The sequence below is a fragment of the Cimex lectularius genome, unplaced genomic scaffold (genome assembly GCF_000648675.2).
Source record: "Cimex lectularius strain Harlan isolate CLEC.00 unplaced genomic scaffold, Clec_2.1 scaffold92, whole genome shotgun sequence".
In the NCBI taxonomy this organism is placed as follows: domain Eukaryota; kingdom Metazoa; phylum Arthropoda; class Insecta; order Hemiptera; family Cimicidae; genus Cimex; species Cimex lectularius.
The window spans coordinates 1,165,192-1,187,057 of NW_019942502.1; the positions used below are offsets into that span (position 1 = coordinate 1,165,192).

The 21,866-nt window shown below is 33.4% G+C and overlaps 3 protein-coding genes across 3 annotated transcripts; 2 read left to right on the forward strand and 1 right to left on the reverse strand.

Moving 5' to 3' along the window:
* Positions 1-182: 182 nt before the first annotated feature.
* Positions 183-4,463, reverse strand: LOC106667185 (cytochrome b-c1 complex subunit 7). The gene is made up of 4 exons (XM_014394960.2): positions 4,100-4,463; positions 3,969-4,016; positions 507-673; positions 183-443 (listed from the first exon to the last, which is right to left on the reverse strand). The coding sequence occupies exons 1-4, from the start codon at positions 4,140-4,142 to the stop codon at positions 363-365; spliced, it is 339 nt and encodes a 112-aa protein (XP_014250446.1). The 5' UTR covers positions 4,143-4,463; the 3' UTR covers positions 183-362.
* Positions 4,464-4,681: 218 nt separating this feature from the next.
* LOC106667190 lies at positions 4,682-5,538 on the forward strand. The gene has a single exon (XM_014394975.2). The coding sequence runs from the start codon at positions 4,873-4,875 to the stop codon at positions 5,014-5,016; it is 144 nt and encodes a 47-aa protein (XP_014250461.1). The 5' UTR covers positions 4,682-4,872; the 3' UTR covers positions 5,017-5,538.
* LOC106667181 (lipoyltransferase 1, mitochondrial) lies at positions 5,007-11,435 on the forward strand. The gene is made up of 4 exons (XM_014394946.1): positions 5,007-5,655; positions 10,488-10,595; positions 10,672-10,891; positions 10,964-11,435. The coding sequence occupies exons 1-4, from the start codon at positions 5,140-5,142 to the stop codon at positions 11,284-11,286; spliced, it is 1,167 nt and encodes a 388-aa protein (XP_014250432.1). The 5' UTR covers positions 5,007-5,139; the 3' UTR covers positions 11,287-11,435.
* The last annotated feature ends 10,431 nt before the right edge of the window (positions 11,436-21,866 follow it).

Consider the following 21,866-nt stretch of genomic DNA (forward strand, 5'->3'; position numbering starts at 1 on the left):
AAAAATTTCAAATAACAAAGTAGTATTATATAATGGTCTTTGATACCTTGATAACTGAAATAACTTTTTTTGAGTGATTCGAGTCAAAACAACTTCTTAATCCGAATGTAAGGTCAGTTTGTTTACTGACCCCTGTATCGAATTTAGAAGTTCAATTTACAGAGGCACAAAAACACATTCTACACACTTAAACAATAAAGATTTAATAGCCTGGTAAAACATTTAAGGATAAATAACAAATGGCATTTTTAATATTGTATGCTGACTAATTACACATTTCAAATATTGAATTTGACAATGTAGACAATAAGAAACCGAATGTAAATTTCGTTCCTAATCAGAGAAAAATCACATTGAACTATTTAATTCTCCTTCTCCCAGTTTTCCATTTCCTCCCTTTCATTCCTAACTTGTTCGACAATTGGGGAGAGGTACCTGACATCCTGAAAAACAATCAATTTTGTATTGAGTAAAACTTAAATAAGTTAAATAAGATAAATACGAACTTCTTCGTATTTTGTCCATTGCTCTTTTGGAAGAAGGTCATGGCACAGTTCGAGCTGCATAGCACGGACCACACGGAAGTTTCTCTTCTGAAGAACATCATCGGGCAATCTTTTCAGAGCCTTTTGAACATCCTCAGACTCCCTTAGTAAATCATCATACAAAAGTCCTAAAACAACAATTTCTTTTAATCACATGCATCAGATAAAAATTGAACTTTTAAGGAATTTAAGCATGTTTAGATGTAAAATATAGTAAGGTTTTACATTCCAATTATCTTAAGTGCATAGTTACTTTCAAAAAGTAAAAAAAAGAATCATAGACAAAACCAGGTACTATACCAGTTGATGCAGGATGTAGTATGTTTATATAAATAAAGCAAATATTGCAAAAGGAAACATATTACTTTGTATATACCAAGATAAAAAATCCTGTCTTCGCTGGGATGCTCAGTCAGATGAGTTTAAGTAAACTGCATAAAAAAAGAGAAACTTGTGAGATGACTCAACAATGAAAACAGTGAAAAGCCAAATAGCTTCAGTAAGATGTAAACAGCAGGCCAAAATGATCAGAAACGACCAAACTATACGACCATCACACCACATACCTCAATGAAAGTCTAACCAGTTCAATTGTTTTACTTTTTTTTTGTAAAATCTGCGAGATGATGGACTCTAGTCTGCTTTTCCATTCTATTGACATTCAGCTAGCCCAAATAAATAAAAATAGTGGGTCTTCAGACACTATCGATAATGCTGAAACGCCTCTGACTGGGGTGGTCTGCAGGATAGGCAAAGTGATCGGTAATGACCAAATTACAGGTTCATTACCCCGTCAGAGAAATCTTACAAATTAAATTGTTAGAATTTTTTTTAAAGAACTGCAAGGTGAAGGCTACCTTTTCATTTCTTAGTAAAAGGACCAAATAAAAAAAGTAAGACTTCATCGACTTACCGCTGAAGATGGTGAGAAGCCAAAATGCATTAAAAAAAATTCAGAATATGTAGACAAAATGATCAGTAATGACCATGTAACATGTCCATCACCCTGCAGGTTCAGTAAATATGAATTATACATATGAATAGCATGGTTGCATTGCAACAAACAGGAAATAAGAAAATCCATGGTGAAATAATTAAGCATACAAGGAAAAAAAGGTTCAATCAAACTACATTGGATAAAGGCTGGAAGTCTTGTTATTTTTTTTAAATATTAAAAAATATATATATTTTGGTCGTCTTGACTGACACCAGAATGAATAAACAGACTTCTTATATGGATTAATATTTAATAATAGTATTTAATCCATATATGTATTTAATAGTCATAATTGACCCTACTAAGTGTTTTAAGTAATTATTATTTTAATCTAAGGTCTTGGTTGAAATGAAAAAATGGGATTCAAACCCACCAGTTTTCACATTGTTTATATTTTACAAATACATGTAGGATGTGAACAAAAAATGAATTTATACAATGCTAGAAAATTTTAGATTCAACAAAAAAATGAATTTATGCAATGCTAGAAAATTTTTCAATCTCTAATTTTCTATCATTGTATAAATTTAATTTTTTTTTAAATCTAAAATTTTCTATCATTATATACATTTTTTTTCACATCCTACATGTATTTGTATAATTTAAACAATTTTTATAAATGCTAGGCCCTGAAGATGATCTCAATAAAGATCGAAACGTTGGCAGGAAAATAAAATGTTTTTCTAAAACCTACGTCACACCAGACCGCATCTCACGATCTCCGAATAATCTTAGATAAAAAGAATAATTAATTGGAATAATTAATATGGTCAATTATAACCACTAAGCAAATATGGATTAATTTAAACCATTGTTGAACGTAAAATGCATGTACTTGTCATCGATCATAAATGAGGATATAAGCTCCTTTATAAGCTAAATGGTGAAGGATCAGTCGCAAATGAAGGAATATTTTGAACACAAATGGACCAAGTTTTTATGATTTTAGCCATCACAATTTTCTGGAAAAAAAAAACAAAAAAAACCACAAATCTGGAGAGCATAATTTATTCTAATCCATTAAGATTCGTGGTCCGATTGACCAAATAACTTCTTTCAATTAATTAAACTTTATGTAAGGTATTGGTTGAGATAAAAAAGTCAGAGTCATGAGCGGATTCGAACCCACAGCCTTTGACTAAATTTGCTGTTGCGCTACCGCTTGAGCTATCGTGACTTCGATCCACTCGGACACCAACTTCCCATCTCAACCCCACCTTTTGAATGCCGAAGGTCGTGGGTTCGAATCCCGCTTGTGACCCTGACTTTTTGATCTCAACCAAAACCTTAATTAATTGAAAAGAATTCAAATGATATACTTCATTTACAAACTAACTAATAGTCGAAACTATTATTCTGTAAATGTCGACTTTGAGAAAATTCTAAAGGTCGGGTTGAGCTGGAAAGTTGGTGTACGAGTGGATCGAAGTTACGATATCTCAAGTGGGAGAGCAGTGGCGTATTGAGCTGAAGGTCGTGGGTTCGAATCCCGCTCGTGACATTAACTTTTTCATCTCAACCCAGACTTTACATAAAAAGAATAATTGAAACAAGTAATTTGGTCAATTAGACCACTAAACTGAATTGACCTGTCAGACATGTTTTGGCCGCCATCTGTGGCTGTTTGGAAATCTTACAATGAAGTCTCTTTATTATTTTCTACTATTCACTATTTTTATGCATTTTGGTCATCTCACTGACACCAGAATGAAAACACAGACTACAGTTCATCACTCACAGATCTTTACAAAAAAGTCTAACTAGACGTCTGCATAGTATTACTTCTGTATATTGGTCAATCCAATAATTTTGGTCTGCCTATCCCCCCACTGGATGTTCTGTCAGGCATGTTTTGGCATTTTGCCATCTTCCTTGGCCGGATATATTTTGGTCGTTTTGACTGACACCAGAATGACAAAGAAAACTACATAAATGGATTAATCCATATATGTATTTAATAGTCACAATTTACCATACTAATTATTTTAATCTAAGGTCTTGGTTGAAATGAACAAACGGGATTCAAACCCACAACCTTTGACTCAATACGCTGCTGTTACAACTGAAGTCACTATCGCTCAAGTTGTTAGAGCAGCTGCGCTGAGCCAAAGGTCGTGGGTTCGAATCCCGCTCGTCACTCTTTTTCATCTCAACCAAGACCTTAGATTAAAAGTATAATTAATTGAATAATATGCATTAAATCATTTATCTCTATGATTGGCTAGAATATTAGCATTATTGAAAGGTTTAAAAATGATCTTCGTCATCTTATTCATTTCCAGGACCACTCTGGAGATCTTTTTTTTTCTTATTTTGTTTATGAACAAGGACAATCGCACTATTTTAAAAAAACTATTTTTAAACCACTTGTTTGTATAGTTTATCAATTATTTAAATCTAAACTAATGAATTGTAGGGAAAATTACCGTATTTGTTGTATCCAGACAAGTTGAATGCCCATCTTCTCATAGTTTCTGGAAATAGAAAGGGGCCAAGTTAACCAGAGAAAATTATAAATATGAAAATATATTAATAACAAAGGAAAATAAGCTCTTACCCCTCCAACCTGGAAGTTTAGTAGCTGCTGCTTTTGCTGCCATTTGAAATTACTTTGCAAAGTCGGTTCCTAAAAGGCTGGAATTGTGATAAAAGTAACCACCTAAAGTAACCTGGAACAGAACTTTTTGCACGTAGTGGCGGAAAAATGAAACTAAAGAGGGAAATTCAAAACGTAAATTAAAACAGATCTAATTTAAAATTCAAATAAGTGCTCTGATTTTGGCTATTGTGTCATTAAAAACGAGCGTTTTATTTAAAATTAAAATTTCAGTTTAGAGTTGTCATTGAAAGAAAAGTATTTAGTGTAGGTATGTTATTTCTAGAGCGCAAATCCGTTTTAGAAGGTTATTTCTTTAAGGCAGCTGTAGTTTGTTTTCATTTTTATTAGGAAAGTTTTATAAATAAAATGGGTATGTTTGAAAATATATTTTAACTATAATTTTTTGTTTTCAAGCTTTTTTTTACTTTTAATCATTCGCTAATCTAGGATGACCATTAAAAAAAAGTAGAGTAGAACCCCTTCCAGTTAAATATTTATCACCTAATTTCACTTATGAGTGGGGGCCGGGGCCATAAAACCAGTTTCTCAAGGGAGTTATAGCACTACAGCGCAGTGTTTTCGTGTTTTTGTCATTTTACTGGCCATCCTTAGTGAATTTCTAGTGTCCTATCAAAGGAAACTTTTAAAATTTGCCGGTTAGTTTTTGGACGTTGTCATTTTTATTCTAGAGGGAATAATTATAGGTGTTCATCCTGGAGGGTCGACAAGGAATGCAAAAGGATTGTGGTGATTGTCTCGCTCTTAGACACCGCACTTGTACGTTGCACCAAACTTGGAAGTGGTTACACCAGACCATCGATCTTCACAATTACATGATATCCGTATCTTCGATTTCAGCAAAATTTTTCTACTAGCTGTCTTAATTGGGCCATTTTTTCTCTAGTACAAAAGTTCATTTTGTAGGCAGCATAAAACCTGACCTGACTTTGGCAGACAATCAGTGAATTTTTATTTTCAGAAAGATAAGATTTAGAAAAATGGCATTTTGCGTCGTAAGATCTGCACTTCGAGGAAAGATCGTGACTTCTCTTCGTCAGGGGTTCCCGAGACCTCTGACCTGTGGCCTGTCGACGAAGGAGAAAGTCGATGAGAAAGACATCAAAAAGTCTGTGTTTATATCTCAATCGAGCGATGTCTACACCAACCTCGCCCTTGAGGATTGGATGTACAACAACCTGGACTTTACGAACCACCACGTAATGCTCCTCTGGAGGAACGATCCCTGTGTGGTCATCGGACGCCATCAGAACCCTTGGTGCGAGTCGGATTTGACCAGTCTGGAAAACAACAGAGTCTCCCTCGCAAGGAGGAACTCGGGAGGAGGTGCAGTATACCATGATCCAGGCAACCTCAACATCACTTTTTTCGCACCGAAACAGAGATACAACAGGAAAAATAACTTGGTATTGTTGGCAAAGACCTTGGAGAGGGAGTGGAATCTCCGACCTGAGATAAGCAGCAAAGAAGACATCCTAATCGACGACACCTACAAGGTATCCTTTTCTTTTTAAATACATGACCTATATATTCAAAAAAATATATAGTATAATAAAAATTACTTTATTATTTGATGTATGCATTTCACCATTTTGCCATCTTCAGTTAGAATTAGCCAGAAAATGTATCCTCTTTTTTACATGATTCATTGTCGATTCAATTTCATCATTATCTCTCATAAATAGAAAGTAAATCAATTAATTGACCCACCTCTGAAGATGGCAAAATGCTGAATGTCTGATATACAAACTCAGCGAAGATAGGCTGACCAAAATGATCAGTAATGACCAAATTTCAGATCATTAACGCAAAACCAAATTTTTAAGATGATTTTAAAATATTTAAGTGTCGGTCAATTTTTTTTTTTTTTTTTGTTAGTCTTTCTCTTGTGATTTATGAGGAGATGAGCCAGGTGGTTATTACCAATCATTTTGGTCTATCTCCGTTTTAGTCTGTTTTTCACCATCATCAGCAGACAGTTAAGCATAACAAAGAGACCAACTCGGCCCATAAATCATATAAAGAAAAAAAATAATAATGTCCATTTTAAATATTTGAAAAAGACCATCGTAAAAATTTGGTCTTAGGTGATGAACCTGAAATTTTGGTTTTTTACCAATTATTTTTGTCTACCTACACCCCCTTCCTGCTGGGTTTGCAATCTTCAGTGTGTAAATGCCCAAGATAGGCAGACCAAAATGGTCAGTAATGACCAAATTATATGCTCATCACCCTGTAAACCACAAGAAATAAAAAAATCACAAAAAATGTGATTAATCTAAAATTTGGTCATTATAGGTCATTTTGGTATATTTATCCTCATTGTGTTAGTCTATCAGAAGTTTTGGTATTTTACCATTTTCAGTGTGTTTGTAACTGTCCTGAATACCAGTATGATCAGTAACGATTAAATTACAGGCTAATCATCCTGTAAAAAACAAGAGGAAAAATCACACAAAAAAATTGTGTCCAACACTTTCAAATATTTAAAAAAGACCATCTTAACAATTTGGTCTTTGGTACTTAACCTGAAATTTATTCATTATAGGTCATTTTAGTCTCTCTATCCTAACTGGGTTAGTCTGTCAGATGAGCCCTGGATAGGCAGACCAAATTGATCAGTATTGACCAAAATATAAGCTCATCACCCTGTAAACCACGAGAAATAAAATATCGCAAAAAACTGATTAACCTGAAATTGTGTCATTATAGATCATTTTGGTATGTTTATCCTCACTGGGTTAGTCTGTCAGATGAGCCCTGGATAGACAGACCAAATTGATCAGTATAGACCAAAATACAAGCTCATCACCCTGTAAACCACGAGAAATAAAATATCTCAAAAAATTTGATTAACCTGAAATTTTGTCAGTATAGATCATTTTGGTATGTTTATCCTCACTGGGTTAGTCTGTCAGATGAGCCCTGGATAGGCAGACCAAATTGATCAGTATTGACCAAAATATAAGCTCATCACCCTGTAAACCACAAGAAATAAAATATCGCAAAAAACTGATTAACCTGAAATTGTGTCATTATAGATCATTTTGGTATGTTTATCCTCACTGGGTTAGTCTGACAGATGAGCCCTGGATAGACAGACCAAATTGATCAGTATAGACCAAAATACAATTTCATCACCCTGTAAACCACGAGAAATAAAATATCGCAAAAAATTTGATTAACCTGAAATTTTGTCAGTATAGATCATTTTAGTATGTTTATCCTCAGTGGATTAGTCTGTCAGACGAGTTTCAGCATTTCACCATCGTCAGTGTGTCTGCAACTGGAAAGGCAAATCAATATGATCAAATTACAGGCTCATCACTTTATTTATTGGAAGTCCTTTCAAACAAATTCCTGGACTGTTATTATTGGGATTTTTTTTTTACTGAGAAAAAAGGGCTTGGCTTTATAAAAAAACATAATTATAAATAATAAGCAGTTGTGCCTAGCTAAAGCTGTTTTCAGAACTCATTTCCAACCAAACGCGACGCTATTAAGCAAGCAATAGTCAGAATTTCCCAACAAATTTTATCATGTTAATTTTAGTAACTTTCTCTTTTTGGTAAATTACTTCTGCAAAAAAAAAGTTATAGATAGTTGAACTAGTTTTAAAATAGATACATTTTTGTTTTGCATACAAAGAGAATAAATACAATTAATAAGCATTACTCACTAGTTTAATTTAAACCAACAATTTAAATAAAAAAAATTAAAAACTAATATTGCATAATAAAAACAACAACATAGGAAAATTTTGAAATGAACTTGTTTTTAGATTCTGTTTTTATTTTGGTCGGTCAGAACCTTGAAAGCCAACATCCTTGAGGCTTTAATCAAATTACATCATCCTTCCAGTAAACATTTGTTGTTGTCAACTAGGCCGTCTTGAACTGTTATTCACAACATTCTTTCACCACCCAGATTAATAATTTAAACATTTAAATATTTTTTTTATTTTTGTTTATTGCGCCAGTGATCCAGGAACTATCTATATTCAGAACTTTGTACAGAAAAAAACCACGGAAAGGACACCATTAGATTTATTTAACGTTGTTTATGCCAGATGAGGAATTTTCTTTTGGCTTGTGCATCCAAGGCAAACTTCTTGCCCATGTTGTTTTGTTTTGGCATGGCCAAATAAAAGTGCATAATATTGCATCAGAATATTTCCCTCTTCAACAATTATAACTATGTAGCATTGGCGCAAAAGTTTTTTTGCTGATTATTCAACCAAATATATTCACGGTTAAACATTTGACAAACTCGAGGTATTATAAATTGTTTGAATATAAAAATTCTCCCCATCGATATATTGTAAAATTATAATTAATTAAGGTTTTTAGTTGAGATAAAAAAGTCAATGGCACGAGCGGGATTCGAACCCATGATCTTCGGAATGATACGCCGCTGCTCTACCACTTGAGCTATCGTGACCTCGATCCACTCGGACACCAACTTCCCATCTCAACCGCACCTTTTGAATTTTCCCTCCTTTTTGTCATTTTTCAGTGGTAGAGCAGCGGCGTATCAAGCCGAAGGTCGTGGGTTCAAATCCCGCTTGTGCCATTGACTTTTTTATCTCAACTAAAAACCTTAATTAATTATAATATATTAATTGGTCAAGCGGTCCACGAAATTAGTGAATTTAATATTGTAAAATTTTGTACTTTTGCAAAATTTGCTTATTTAATTTCTTTAACATAAAAACATTATATTCTTCTGCAAGAAGACAATTTATAGTCAAAAAGTGTTTAAATTTTTAAAAATTGGGTCAAACATGCTTTTCCCAAAGAAAATTATAAGATAATTTGGAAAGTTTAGGGACTGACAAACAGGTCAAGTTGTAGTCATTATATTTGCAATAAATATGAATAACAAAAAAAAATCATCACTGTTGATTAGATAATCGTTTAATCTGAAATAGATAAAATTAAGATAAGAGATTAATAAATTCAATGCTGACTTTTCATGATTATAATAAATTCATCACAACTGTACAAGCTATATTAATATTAATAACATATTTAGTTAGAAATTTTAAGGCAGTTTTTTAAAAATATTTGAAAGTTTTGGTCAATATTTTTTTTTTGTGATTTTCCTGTGGTCTGCACGTTGATGAGCACGTAATTTGGTCGTTATCGATTATTTTGGTTTGTCTATCCTTGTTATTTTCGTCAATGGGTTTGTGATTTGTGTCAGTTCTGTCGTCAGTGCAAGCCTAGCTTATATATGTAACCAAACAATGAAGATGGCAATGTCTGACAGACCAAACCAGCGAGGATTCACAGACCAAAATGGATTGTAGTGCTACATACTCAAATATTTAACAAAAATATCTTCTTAAACATTTGTCTGTTATTGATCATTTAGGTCTGTGTATAATCGCTTAGTTGGTCAGATGTGTTGATTGGTATTTCGCCATATTCAATCTGCCTGTAACTGCTGAGGGTTAGTTGACCAAAATGGTCAGTAATGACCAAATGACAGGTTGTCACCTTGCACAACACAAAAAAGAAAAACCTATTGTTCAACACATTCAAAGATTTGAAAAATACTATCTTAAAAATATGGTCTTTGGTGATGGACTGAAATTTGGTTGTTTATTATTTTTATCTGCTACACCTGCTTGTTGTCATTTCGCCATCTTCAATATGTCTTACTGTCCAGGTTAGGCAGACCAAAATGATCAGTAATGACCAAATTAAAGGCTCATTTCCTTGTAAACCAAAATAAAAAATAAAAGAAAAAAATTACTGCCCTGCACTTTCAAATATTTGAAAAAGATTATTTTAAAAATTTGGTATTTGGTGATGAACTTGAAATTTAGTTGTTACTGATTATTTTGTTCTGCCTGCCTTGGCTCGGTGTGTCAGATGTTTTTTCAGCATTTTGCTATCTTTAATGCGTCCACTGACAAAAATGATCTGTAATCACCAAATTACAAGTTTACCACCCACAGACTACAAGAGAAAAAATTTTGGTCCCTACAGATCATTTTGGTCTGCCTCGCTTCACTGGGTCTCTCAGATGCGTTTTGGCATTTTGCCATCTTCAGTAACTCGGAGGATATGTAGATCAAAATGATCGGTAACGATCAAATAACCTCATCTTCTAAACCTCAGGAGGAAAAATCGCAAAACAAATATTGTCCATTACTTTCAAACATTTGAGAAAGACCATCTTACAAATCTGGTCATTACTGACCATTTTGGTCAGCCTATCCTCACTGAGTTGGTTTGTCAGATATATTTTGACATCTTCAGTGTGTCTGTCCAAGATAGATGGTTAAAAAGGCCAAAATGATTTTTCTTACTTTTTTCAGATTTCTGGTACTGCTTCAAGAATCGGAAGGCTCAACACATACCATCACTGCACGCTTTTAGTAGATGTTGATAAGAAACTTTTAAAATCATCACTTGTTCAAAATGAAGTAAGACAACAACAAATTAGACAAATGTGGTTTGAAAGAAAAGAATATGTTCAAACAAAATTTCTTTATCTGTTAGGAAATGTCCATCAGTGGTAGTACTGCTACAAAAAGTGCGCCATCGCCGACCGTAAATCTCAAAGAACTCCACTCAGGAATAACAGTGCAAAAGTTAGTGGCGGAAGTCGGATGGCAGTACCTGAGGACTACTGCCTTGACACAGCAGGACGGTGGTTGGAATCAGGTGCAAAAACAGAACGGTTTTCAATTGGTCAATCCAAGTCACGATTGGTTCCCTGGTAATTAAATATTATCTTATTTCTTATTATATTAATAAACCGAATTCTATAGTGAACAATAATTTTTTAAAGGTATTGATGAAATTAAGAACAATTTGCGCACCTGGGAATGGAGATTTGGAAAGACTCCGAAATTTACTGTCAGCCAGGATCACAACGTTGGTTGTGGAACCGTCCACATCGATATCAATGTTGAAGGAGGTCTTGTAAAAGACGTGTGCATGACTTTACCCGAAGATCTGTCATGGGGTAATTTGACTGGGCGTGTATCGATGTTGACGAGTGCCAGGGGTCAGCGTTTTTCCCCATCTATCTTCACGATTGTCAAGCAAGCTATAAAGCAACAGCAGCTCCACTTTACAAAAGAACATCAAAAGCAGGCAGCTAGGGTCTGACTTGTGCCGAACGAACCGAGTCCAGATGGCTGATCAGGACAAAAATTTTCCATCGCTTAAAGTTCAAGGGGAGTCTGTCAATGCCACGTCGTATTGTTAATTTTAAATTAAGTTGGTGAATTGAATAAAAAATTAATTAATGATTTAAATTATTAGAATTTATTATATTATAATAGAATTTATTAAAATAATTTAAATAATTAGAATTAATGTTAGATTTTTAGTTTATTTTAAAAACATTGATTTTAATATACAAAATTTAAAAAACAATTTAAAATCTATTTTTTTTTAATTAATAAATAAAACATTATTTTTATTATATGATTGATTTATTTTCTATTAATGGGTGTGGATTTATATTATCTATAGTTTTTATTTTATCTATATTCATATAGTATATGTTGCTTATAAAATAACTATTGTACTAATAAATGGTTCCATCAACATATTTTTAGTTTTTATTACCTAATCCTTCCAAATAGTACTTTTAATTTTCAATACGAGCTTGTAATCCCAAATCATTAATAAATATTTAATTTATTAATATTAATTGCCAATCATTGTAAGTAAACTCCATTGTTTTTTATTCTTTAATCCTTTTCGATTTTCTCCAATCTAAAGCCAGCCGCCATGCGCACACCATGTTGAGCTTTTATTTGTTTCATGAATTATCTTCGATTCGGATAATTTTTCATTTTGTTTTAGACCAAATTTCATCAGGTTTATCATTAAAGACTAAATAAAGATAAATAAAAAACGGTCTTTTTCAAAGTTTTGAAAATACTGAACAATTTTTTTTTTTTTCTCGTTTGGGATGTGGGGTGATGAACTTGCAATTTGGTCATTAATTATCATTTTGGTCTCCCTATCCCGGCACACAGAGGATGGCAAAATGCTGAAAATGTCTGAGACCAACTTGAGAACTTTGGAAGAACTGCTACAACTATTTCTTATAGCAAAAATTGCTTATATTTAAATTAATTAGAAAACATTTGTAAAAAAAAGTCTGTCTATATTTTTTCAAAGGTTTTTTTTTTTTTTTTAAATTATAAGATAGTGTCTACATGCAGATATCTATGTCTTATATTATTAATTAAAAATAGTACTGCTCAAAATGGAATTATTTTTCAGGTTTTTAAGCACGAGTTGTGTTTCAAGTGAACTGAAATTATCATACACTTTCTAAACAATATTCCTCGGATTTAACGACGAAAAATGAAAAGGGTAAAAGAAATGGGCTATTCAGCACGAAAGATCATTTTAAACCAGAAATAATGCAGTTTATTAAAACAAGAGAAGAAAAAAGCGATAGGACGATAAAGAAAAACAATCAGAAAGCAATTTGGCATGAAGTGGAAGTGTGATTGGTTAGGTTAAGTTAGTAATGGTTAGGCTAGTAGAGTCAGAGTTAGGTTAGGTAAGGTTAGGGTTGTGTTAAGTTCGTGTTAGGTTAAGTTTTATAAATTTTTTTTGTTGACAAGGGCATCCGACAGCTTGGTCATTTCAGCCCTGAAGCACTAGCGAAATCCCGCTACACATTCGATACACAATCACACCAATAAATACATTCATACCTATATACATTGATCGCACTCATACTGTTTGGTAGAGTGCTTTCTGTTTGGTAGATGGAGTACTCGATATTCCTCATCTACCTGTTTACTATAATAAACTAATCTAAATTGGGGTCAATGGGGTATTTTTATAAAATTTCTGCCATCGGCCCAAGTCTTACACATAACCTGAGAGGTGATGGAAAATCTACTTCACCATCAGCCCCTCCCCATTCACACCAATAAATACATTCACACATACAAGACACAGAAACATAAAATACATATTTTGAAGGCTATGTACGATAAAAAATTCCTAATTCTCCTAAAAAGCAGAACAGGGGACCCTGAAACTCGCTACAGGGTTCGAGAACTCTTCTTAAATCCAGTGGCATGCCTACACGCTCTCTGTATGGAGCCAAGGCATGACACACCTCTATTATGTGGGACACATCGAGCAACCTTTCTCTGCATAAGGGGCACCTGTGCGGGCTTTGGCCCAAAAGATTTTCTAATTCAATTTTTTTTCCAAGAAGAGAATCAAGTATCAAGAACATAAAAATCAATGCTTTCTCCCTGCAACAGACTAACACTTTCAAAATTTGAAAACTCATAAATAGACGAACGAGTAACCGTGGTTTTCTTAGATGTATCTGTAATTTGCAAAACATTCGAGAAATTTAAAGGTCCAGACTCAACAAAATTCCTCGAAATTAACTAACAATGGTTTGTTCTGACATTACTGATTATCTGTAATAATTTTAAATCTGTTGATAAATCGTTAACAGTGTAAAAAGATTATTCAGCACAAAAGAGCATAACAAATTGTTTAGATTGTAGATAATACGGTTCATTAAAACAAAAGAAAAAGCGATAATGCAATAAAGAAAATCAGTTAATAAATCATCTTTAATCACCTTTATTACGTAATTTGTACAAGTATTTAAAAAAGTATGTAAAATGATGAAATAAAAATTTGTGACACTCTTTTCAGACTGACTTCAACTTCAAGTGAATTTCAAAATTCCCAAACAAGAATGAAGTTTAATTTTAAAAAATATTTTCAGTTTCATTGGACTTTTTACGGTGGTATGGGTGAATCATTTAGCAAGATTGAAGGGATACAGTTATTAAGATAAGATAAATTTATTGTCAAACATTTCTGCATTGACAATGTCATAACAATAAGGATAAAACAGTAAATGATACAAGAACTACGGTAATAATTATATTAAATATTTCTTAATAGAAAATTATCATCAGATTTGTTCTCAAAATATTATTGCCATGAATAAAAATATTTTTTAAAGTTGAAATAGTTTTAATCGCTTTTTAAACATTACAAGAGACACTGAAAATTTAATCTTATCAGAGTGATTAGAAGGCCAATGTAGCTAGATGATATTATTTTCCAATGAAATGTCCTGATTTGGGTTGTCTGAAATTAGCTTTATTATAATCATGAAAATCAGAATTCTTTCTGAAGAAAGTTTTTATTTTTTTGTAAATTTTCTTTCTAAATTTTTTTATAATCTTCGTTAAAATTTCGGCTCTTCATTTGGACCTTTTTCACTGTGAGATACATTCATGGGCTTTGATAAAAAGCTATAAGTTCATTTGTTAAACATGCATAGATTAATCAAGTCACTTTGAATTGTGTTGTGCACAATTGTTAATTGTAATACAATAATTTTATGTAGCATGCTTTTGCTAATAAAGACACATTGAATGAAATTATATGAAAATCTATTTCAGTCAAAATAATGCAATAGGGGACACAAAAGCTGCTGCTTTGAAGCTCCTACAAGTTAACGCACTCCATTTATTGCACACACATAAATTGACTATTTTCCCTAACAATTTTTTCAATTGAGTATGACCTATTCAGAATAAAGAAAAAATTGTATCCCTTTTACAGTACATTCCCAGAAGATTATTTTTGAGTTGTTCTTACATTTATTCTGATTATGGTTCAAATATCAGAAGGCCAGCTTGCTCTTTATACAGAGCCAAGGCATGAAATATGTTATTCTGAACTTTACCCTCTGCTCTTGATTTGAGATCCCTATGTAACGCAAGGGTCAGAGAGGACGTGCTTTACTTTCAAAATTTTAAGATATATTTTTACTGCTCCACCTGGGCCACAATTATTTCAAAATAAAAATCAAGAATCCTAAACTTTGAACTCATTAACCACTGTAGACTTGCATGGTATGAGTTTGTTAACAACTTAACAATTAAGAAGAATACAATTTTATATCAGTTGTCAGTATTACTTTTCTTCTGTTTTTATCTTAGCATACTTTTAAAGTGGATATACAAATTTTTGTTGCGTGTCCATTTTTGTGTCAACGATTTGACATTATTGGAAATATGCATTGATTGGGTTGGTTTAGGTTAGAATAGGAATGGTTAGGCTAGTTAGGGACAGGGTTAGGTAAGATAAGGTTAGGGATATTATATTTAGGTTATGTAGGGTTAGGGCTAGATAGGGTTGTGGTTAAGGTTGTGCTAGGTTAGGTTGCATGATTCAATTTTCTTTTCTATGAAGAGAATCAAGTATCAAGGATATAAAAAATCACAATGTTTTCTCCCTGCAACTGGTTAACAATTTCAAAATAAAAAACCTCATAAATAGACAAAAACCACGGTTTTCTTACATGTGAAATATTCAAGAATTTAAAGGCAAATGACTGATTCAGTGTTTGATGTAATATTATTCCTAAATATCTTAAATATTTTGCTTTTTCCAGTTGTTATGTAGATAAATAGTTGTTAATGTTTTTCAGTACGTACCAGTGTTAGGGGTGAATTAGATTAGGTAGGTTATGGTTAGAGTTAAGGACGTATGACATTAAGTTATGTAGGGTTAAGGTTCGGGGCGAGTTAAGTTAATGATGAATAAGGATATGTTAAGCTAGGTAGGTTTAAGGACATTATACATTTGGCATGTAGGGTTAGGTTTAAGGATGCACTAGGTTATATAGGGTTAGGGATTAGGATTAGATTTAAGATTAGAATAAGGTTCATTTTTTTAATAAATTTTATTAATTTTGAAGTCGAATAAATCTCATTTCAATAAAAACAAGAAATATGGGTATACAACAAAAAATTCTCTTTTAAACGTATTTCTTGCTCAAGTCAGACCATCTTGCTTGCAGCATTTCCTTTCCTAGTTGCAACAATCTGCACCTACGTAAACCTTCACAAAAACATAATGGTTTCTGCGGTCTCCTGGCAGTATCTGCACGGCATTTCTTCTATCAGTACTCCTATACGATGCATATGCTTTCTTAGGCGATGGTGCCCTGTCAGGAGTCAAACTAAAATCCTGCTTCTTTTATGGTTGCCTTCCAGTAATTCTTTTACAGGTCTTGCAGATTTCTGCTATATGAATATCTTCTCGTGTCTCATGCCTATGGTGTTGCCCCATTTGGACTCATTAAGGATCTGTTTTGATATCCTGGTTTATTGGCAAGGTGCTAGACCACAGTAGTGCTTGGGACCTAGAGAATTCATATTGTATCTTTTTTGGCCTAGTCCACTTCTATGCCTGTATGTATCGAATGCCCAGGGAACCATGCCGGAATCAGGTCATTGGTGTCTCTGACTTCTGGCAGGAATTCCAAACAATTCCATTTGCTTTTTGCCTTTATCCATGGTGATAACGCCAGTGCCGCCTGTCTGAGAAAATTTTTATCTTTCTGGAATGTGTTCCCAGTCTTTTTATTTCTCTGGTGCAGTGTTCAATTTTTATGATTTCAGACTGGAAAACCGTAGCGTATTTACCTAAGTTAAGTTCAGTCTTTGGATTCACCTCGAGAACTTCAGCTCACATGCCTCTATCAGTTTTTTAACCGTAAGAATATCAGTCTTCAGGGGTATTCCTTTGGCCAATTTCTCTCTTTCTGGTATAAATACTTGACCATTACATGTTTAACATTAAAAAAATCAATTTATAAATATTATCTTCCTGTTTTTTTATTTACTGGCTCTGTTGTATTTAATCTTTATCTCTAAGTTTTGAGCAAGAGCCAGGGATGTTGCTAAACCTTTAGATAATGACCGACACCTTGGAATATACCAAACTGTGTCGAATCGTCTCAATTGTACACTGGAAACATTTTAATGCTCGGTACATTTCAATGCTAACAGTTTATTCTATTTTTCCCCCCTATTGAATAGCAACGTTGAACGCTCTTTTTTAATGCAGTTCTCAATTAGAATCGGTGGTCCTTGGAATGAATTGCGATGCGGTGGAACTTTTATAATTCAAAGACGGCCGTGAATTGGTACATTTTAAAATCGTCTCGAGAGATAATAGACAGCCTGGTGTTTAGTGAAAATTACTCTGCACTTACAAAAAAAGTATAAGTTCCATCAATTTCACCATGCAAAGATTTAAAAGCGATTACTTGTTTTGAGATGATTGCAGTGTTTTTTTTTTATGGTTGAGTATCAATTGATCAATAAAGATTTTTACCGCAGAAAAATGATTACGAAATTGATTTTTTAAAATATTGAAATTAATACTAAACGGTAGGAAGAAGCAGATGAAATTTCTGCGGTCGTCTTTCGAAGGCGAAAGAATTTCCACCCTTGCAAAAATAGACCGCAAAGTTGATTTCTAAAAAACTGATCCTTCAGTTTCAAACAAGCTCCGTATTCATGATGAACCCTTGGGTCATTTGTGTCCGTCTTCACACTTAAGTCAACGATCCAATAAGTCCAGGGTTCAGCATGAGTTCACGGCAGACCAACACCCAACATCAATTCTAAGCGCAGTATTATCAGAATAATTTGAATTAAATGAAACCTGGTGAAGATTTGTCGACCTCCGAATCCACGGTGACACCTGTTTTCATAGATTCGCCGTTTCATAATCAAACGCGTTATTGGAAAGATTTGCATATTGGGTCAATGTTAAGGGTCGTACACAACACGATTTCTGAGAATGAAATATAACTGAGATTTTGAACAGCGTTGCATCACTCAAGGCACGCCTTCCATAAAAATGTGTCGACGAACTCCAAAAAACACCGGCAGTCATCGTGAATCATCACGTGCGCCTACTGCCTCACCTCTTTCAGTACGAACACTTAATATATTCAAGTTACTTTCAGCCCACCATAATTTACAAAAACTATCATTTACTTTCGGACACAATATGAAAACTGAAAATTTCACCCAAGGGGACAACTAACCTCACTTAAAAGAAAATTGTACTCATACTTCTTAATAGTACTATTTTAAGTTAAGTCCTATTTTTGTTAGAAAGTATCTTCAGAAAGTTAATTTAAAGATAAAATGTCAAAAATTGGCTTTAAGCATTTACTGAAAGTCATCATCGCGTGCAAATGCCGACAAACAACTTCCACTCCATATAACCGTAATAATCCAAATATACTGAAAGCACTGATGTCAAAATTAATTTTAAAAGAAAAAAAAACGCGCGCTATTTTATCCGCATCACGGAAAACTGGTTCGAGAATATGTAACCTAACCCGTCCCTAACCCTATCAAACCTAACCATTCTTAACTGAATTATAATGTGATTCGTGCGACTTCAAAATTAAAGAAATTTAATTAAACTAATATCTAATCCTACATAACCAAACCTAAAATATCGGGTTGTCCGGAAAATAATGCAGGATTTTAAGTTTTCATTAAAAAAAATCTATATAAAATATTCTGTTTACGTTTACAGGATTACTCATTTGTATGAATGTCAACANGGGAAATTATTTTGATTAAAGAACATTGCTTTAAAGTAACTAGTTTCTTTTTTTTTGTTTAATACCAAAATCCTGCATTATTTTCCGGACAACCCAATATTTCTAACCCGACATAACCTAACATAACTCAGCCAAACCTTACCATTCTTAACTGTATTATAATGTGATTCATACGACTTCAAAATTAAAGAAATTTAGTTAAACTAACCTCTAATCCTACATAACCAAACCTAAAATATTTTTAACCCTACCTAACCTAACTCAGCCAAACATAACCATTCTTAACTGTATTATATTTTGATTCATACGACTTCAAAATTAAAGAAATTTAGTTAAACTAACCTCTAATCCTACATAACCAAACCTAAAATATTTCTAACCCTACTTAACCTAACCTAACTCAGCCAAACCTATCCATTCTTAACTGTATTATAATGTAATTCATACGACTTCAAAATTAAAGAAATTTAATTAAACTAATCTCTAATCCTACATAACTAAACCTAAAATACTTCTAACCCGACCTAACCTAACATAACTCAGCCAAACCTTACCATTCTTAACTGTATTATAATGTGATTCATACGACTTCAAATTAAAGAAATTTAGTTAAACTAACCTCTAATCCTACTTAACCAAACCTCAAATATTTCTAACCCTACCTAACCTAACTCAGCCTTAACTCTAACCATAACCTTACCTAACCTATTCAACCTTACTCATAAACACTTCCCACAAAATCGATTAGGCAAAAATTACAAAAATCGTATGCAAATCAATCACTGATCATTTTTTAAATTCCGCTATTTTTTCTCAAATTAAAGATGAACATCGGAAAACCGTGATTTTTCATTTGTCTATTCATTAAGTTTTCATATTTTTTCAGTGATGGTCAGCTGTAGGGAAAACAGAGTGTATTTCATACTCTTGATACTCGATTCTCTTCACGGAAAAACAATAAATCCTGGAACAAAACCTAATCCTTCCCTAACCCTAACTAACTTAACCAAACGCAGCTGACTCCATGAAGTTTTGTTTTTCCTCTCTTTAGATTTGAAAAAAAAAATTAAGTAAACATCTCTAACAAAACGGGTTGGATGATTTTTTTGGAAGTTTAGAATCGTGCTGTCAGTTTGGATTATGGTTTTATTACTGTTAAACATTAGCCCTACCAAACCTAACCTAACCCAGCCAATGCGCAATCTTTTTTAACGCGAAATTGATGTCGCTAAAATGGCCTCCAACTTTTGTGTATCCGGCCCAAAAACATGTCAAAAAGGAACATTTAAAAATGCATTCGTGAATTTGATCATTAGCATGTAAATAAATTGCAATTGTATTGCATTTTATTTAAGGTTAGCAATGCGTTTTGAATAAAACATAAGCGAAATTCGGAATAAAGGTTTTAGAAGACACTTAGCAATATATCACACATCTGTTAAGCGGCTTTTGAACGCCATCTGTATTCATGAGTGGAAAAATAACTGTCTTCACGGGAATTGCGATATGTACACTCGGGTATCTAAAAGTTATTTCAAAGCCCACTTGCTTACAAGCCGGACACAAAAAAATAGAGAAACTATTGACCAAAAATCCCGAGCGGATTAACAGGGTGACGATTCCTTAAAGGTTTCCCGAAGCGTTGATATTTCTTGATAAGTTCAGATGCCAAAGATGACCTTTTATCTCACAGAAAGTCAAGGCTGACGCTTAATACGTTCGATAAAAACTGTAGCAATTTAAAAACTTATCAGACTGATTAGAAACAAAAAACTTCTTCAGACTTGAAATATAACTGAAAACAATTGTCATACAAGATAATCAGGTCACGAACAACAGGAAAAAATAAATAAACACAAATGAAAGTGATTGAAATTACCATCCTTATGAATAATGAAGTGGACCTATTAATCATTTTACCGGAAGATGTGAGAGGCTTTTTCCTTTCAGCCCTACGTGATGATACACGATGTTGCCTAGTGATTGATTATTTCATGCTTTGGAATAATTTTTTCATCAATCCTACTCTACAATAAATTGAAGAAAATTGAGAAGCTCGTATGTACAAATATATATTTTTTATCGTGTTCCTGGATAAATCCTGGTTAGATCGCGATGGTCATTGAAAATTTTAAGCTCCATGAGACTGTGGAAGATTTGCTGTGGTACTTAGCGAAAAGAGGTCAACCTGCAGGCCTGACCATCTCAATAAGAAATGGCAGCGTCAGTGAGTCGGATACGTATCAACGGGTGGATCTCGAAGGATCCGATCTTAGAAGACATCATCATCACCCGATTATGAATAGGCCATATCAGGAATGTCGATGTGACCCATTTTGTTTCTCGGCTCCATATAGAGAGCGTGTCATGCCATCCGGTGTGAGAATTTTCCTAGAGCTGTCATGTAATATGACATGATAGATGTATTTATTAGCGTGAATGTGCAATATGAGAGGGCCAATAATGGAATATTATAACCCTCAATTAGTTATGCAATATGTGTAAAGGGTGAAGGAGAAAAACTACCTTAATAGAAAAATATTAGATTAAAAAGATAAAATATTAGAAAAATGAGCACTTTACATTATAGGTTATATTAAGTTGAATAATTAAAATTTTAATCCAGGAAAATCGATGATTTTTCACATAGCTAGAAAACGGGTATTGAAGTACTTCAATGTACATAAAGAGAAATTGGAAGAAGCAAAATATTAAAATACTATAACGACTTTGGAACTTTACCCTTAAATTCTTCGAGATGTTGTCAAAGTACAGATGAATGACAGAAAACCGTGGTTACTCATTCGCTATTCTTTGAGAATTTCATACTTTTAAAGTTTTCGTCAGTTTTATGGACAAAAAGTTATGATTTGTAATATTCGATTTTGTTCGAGGAAAAACATTAAATCGTGCAAGCCTGCTCGACGTGACTCATTTTATTCCTCGGCTCCTTATAGAGAGCGTGTCATGCCGGTGTGAGAATTGTCCCAGAGCGTCGGCGATTATTATCTCCTGTTCTGATTTTTGAAGGGAACTAAGCTATTTTTTGTATATAATACGACGACAGATGTATTTATTAGCGCGAATGTTTGAGAACCGCCAATAGTTGAATATTGGTATACAGGGTGAATTGCTACTCGTGCTACAAACTTCTCCAGTAGATTCTTCACCCTAAAATGAACAAAAAAGTTCATATTGTCCATGGTCCGATTCTCAACCATTTCAGAGTAATTTCGCTTTTTATCGATTTTGAAAGATATCACGTCCTGGCGTCGGAAAATCGTGATATCTT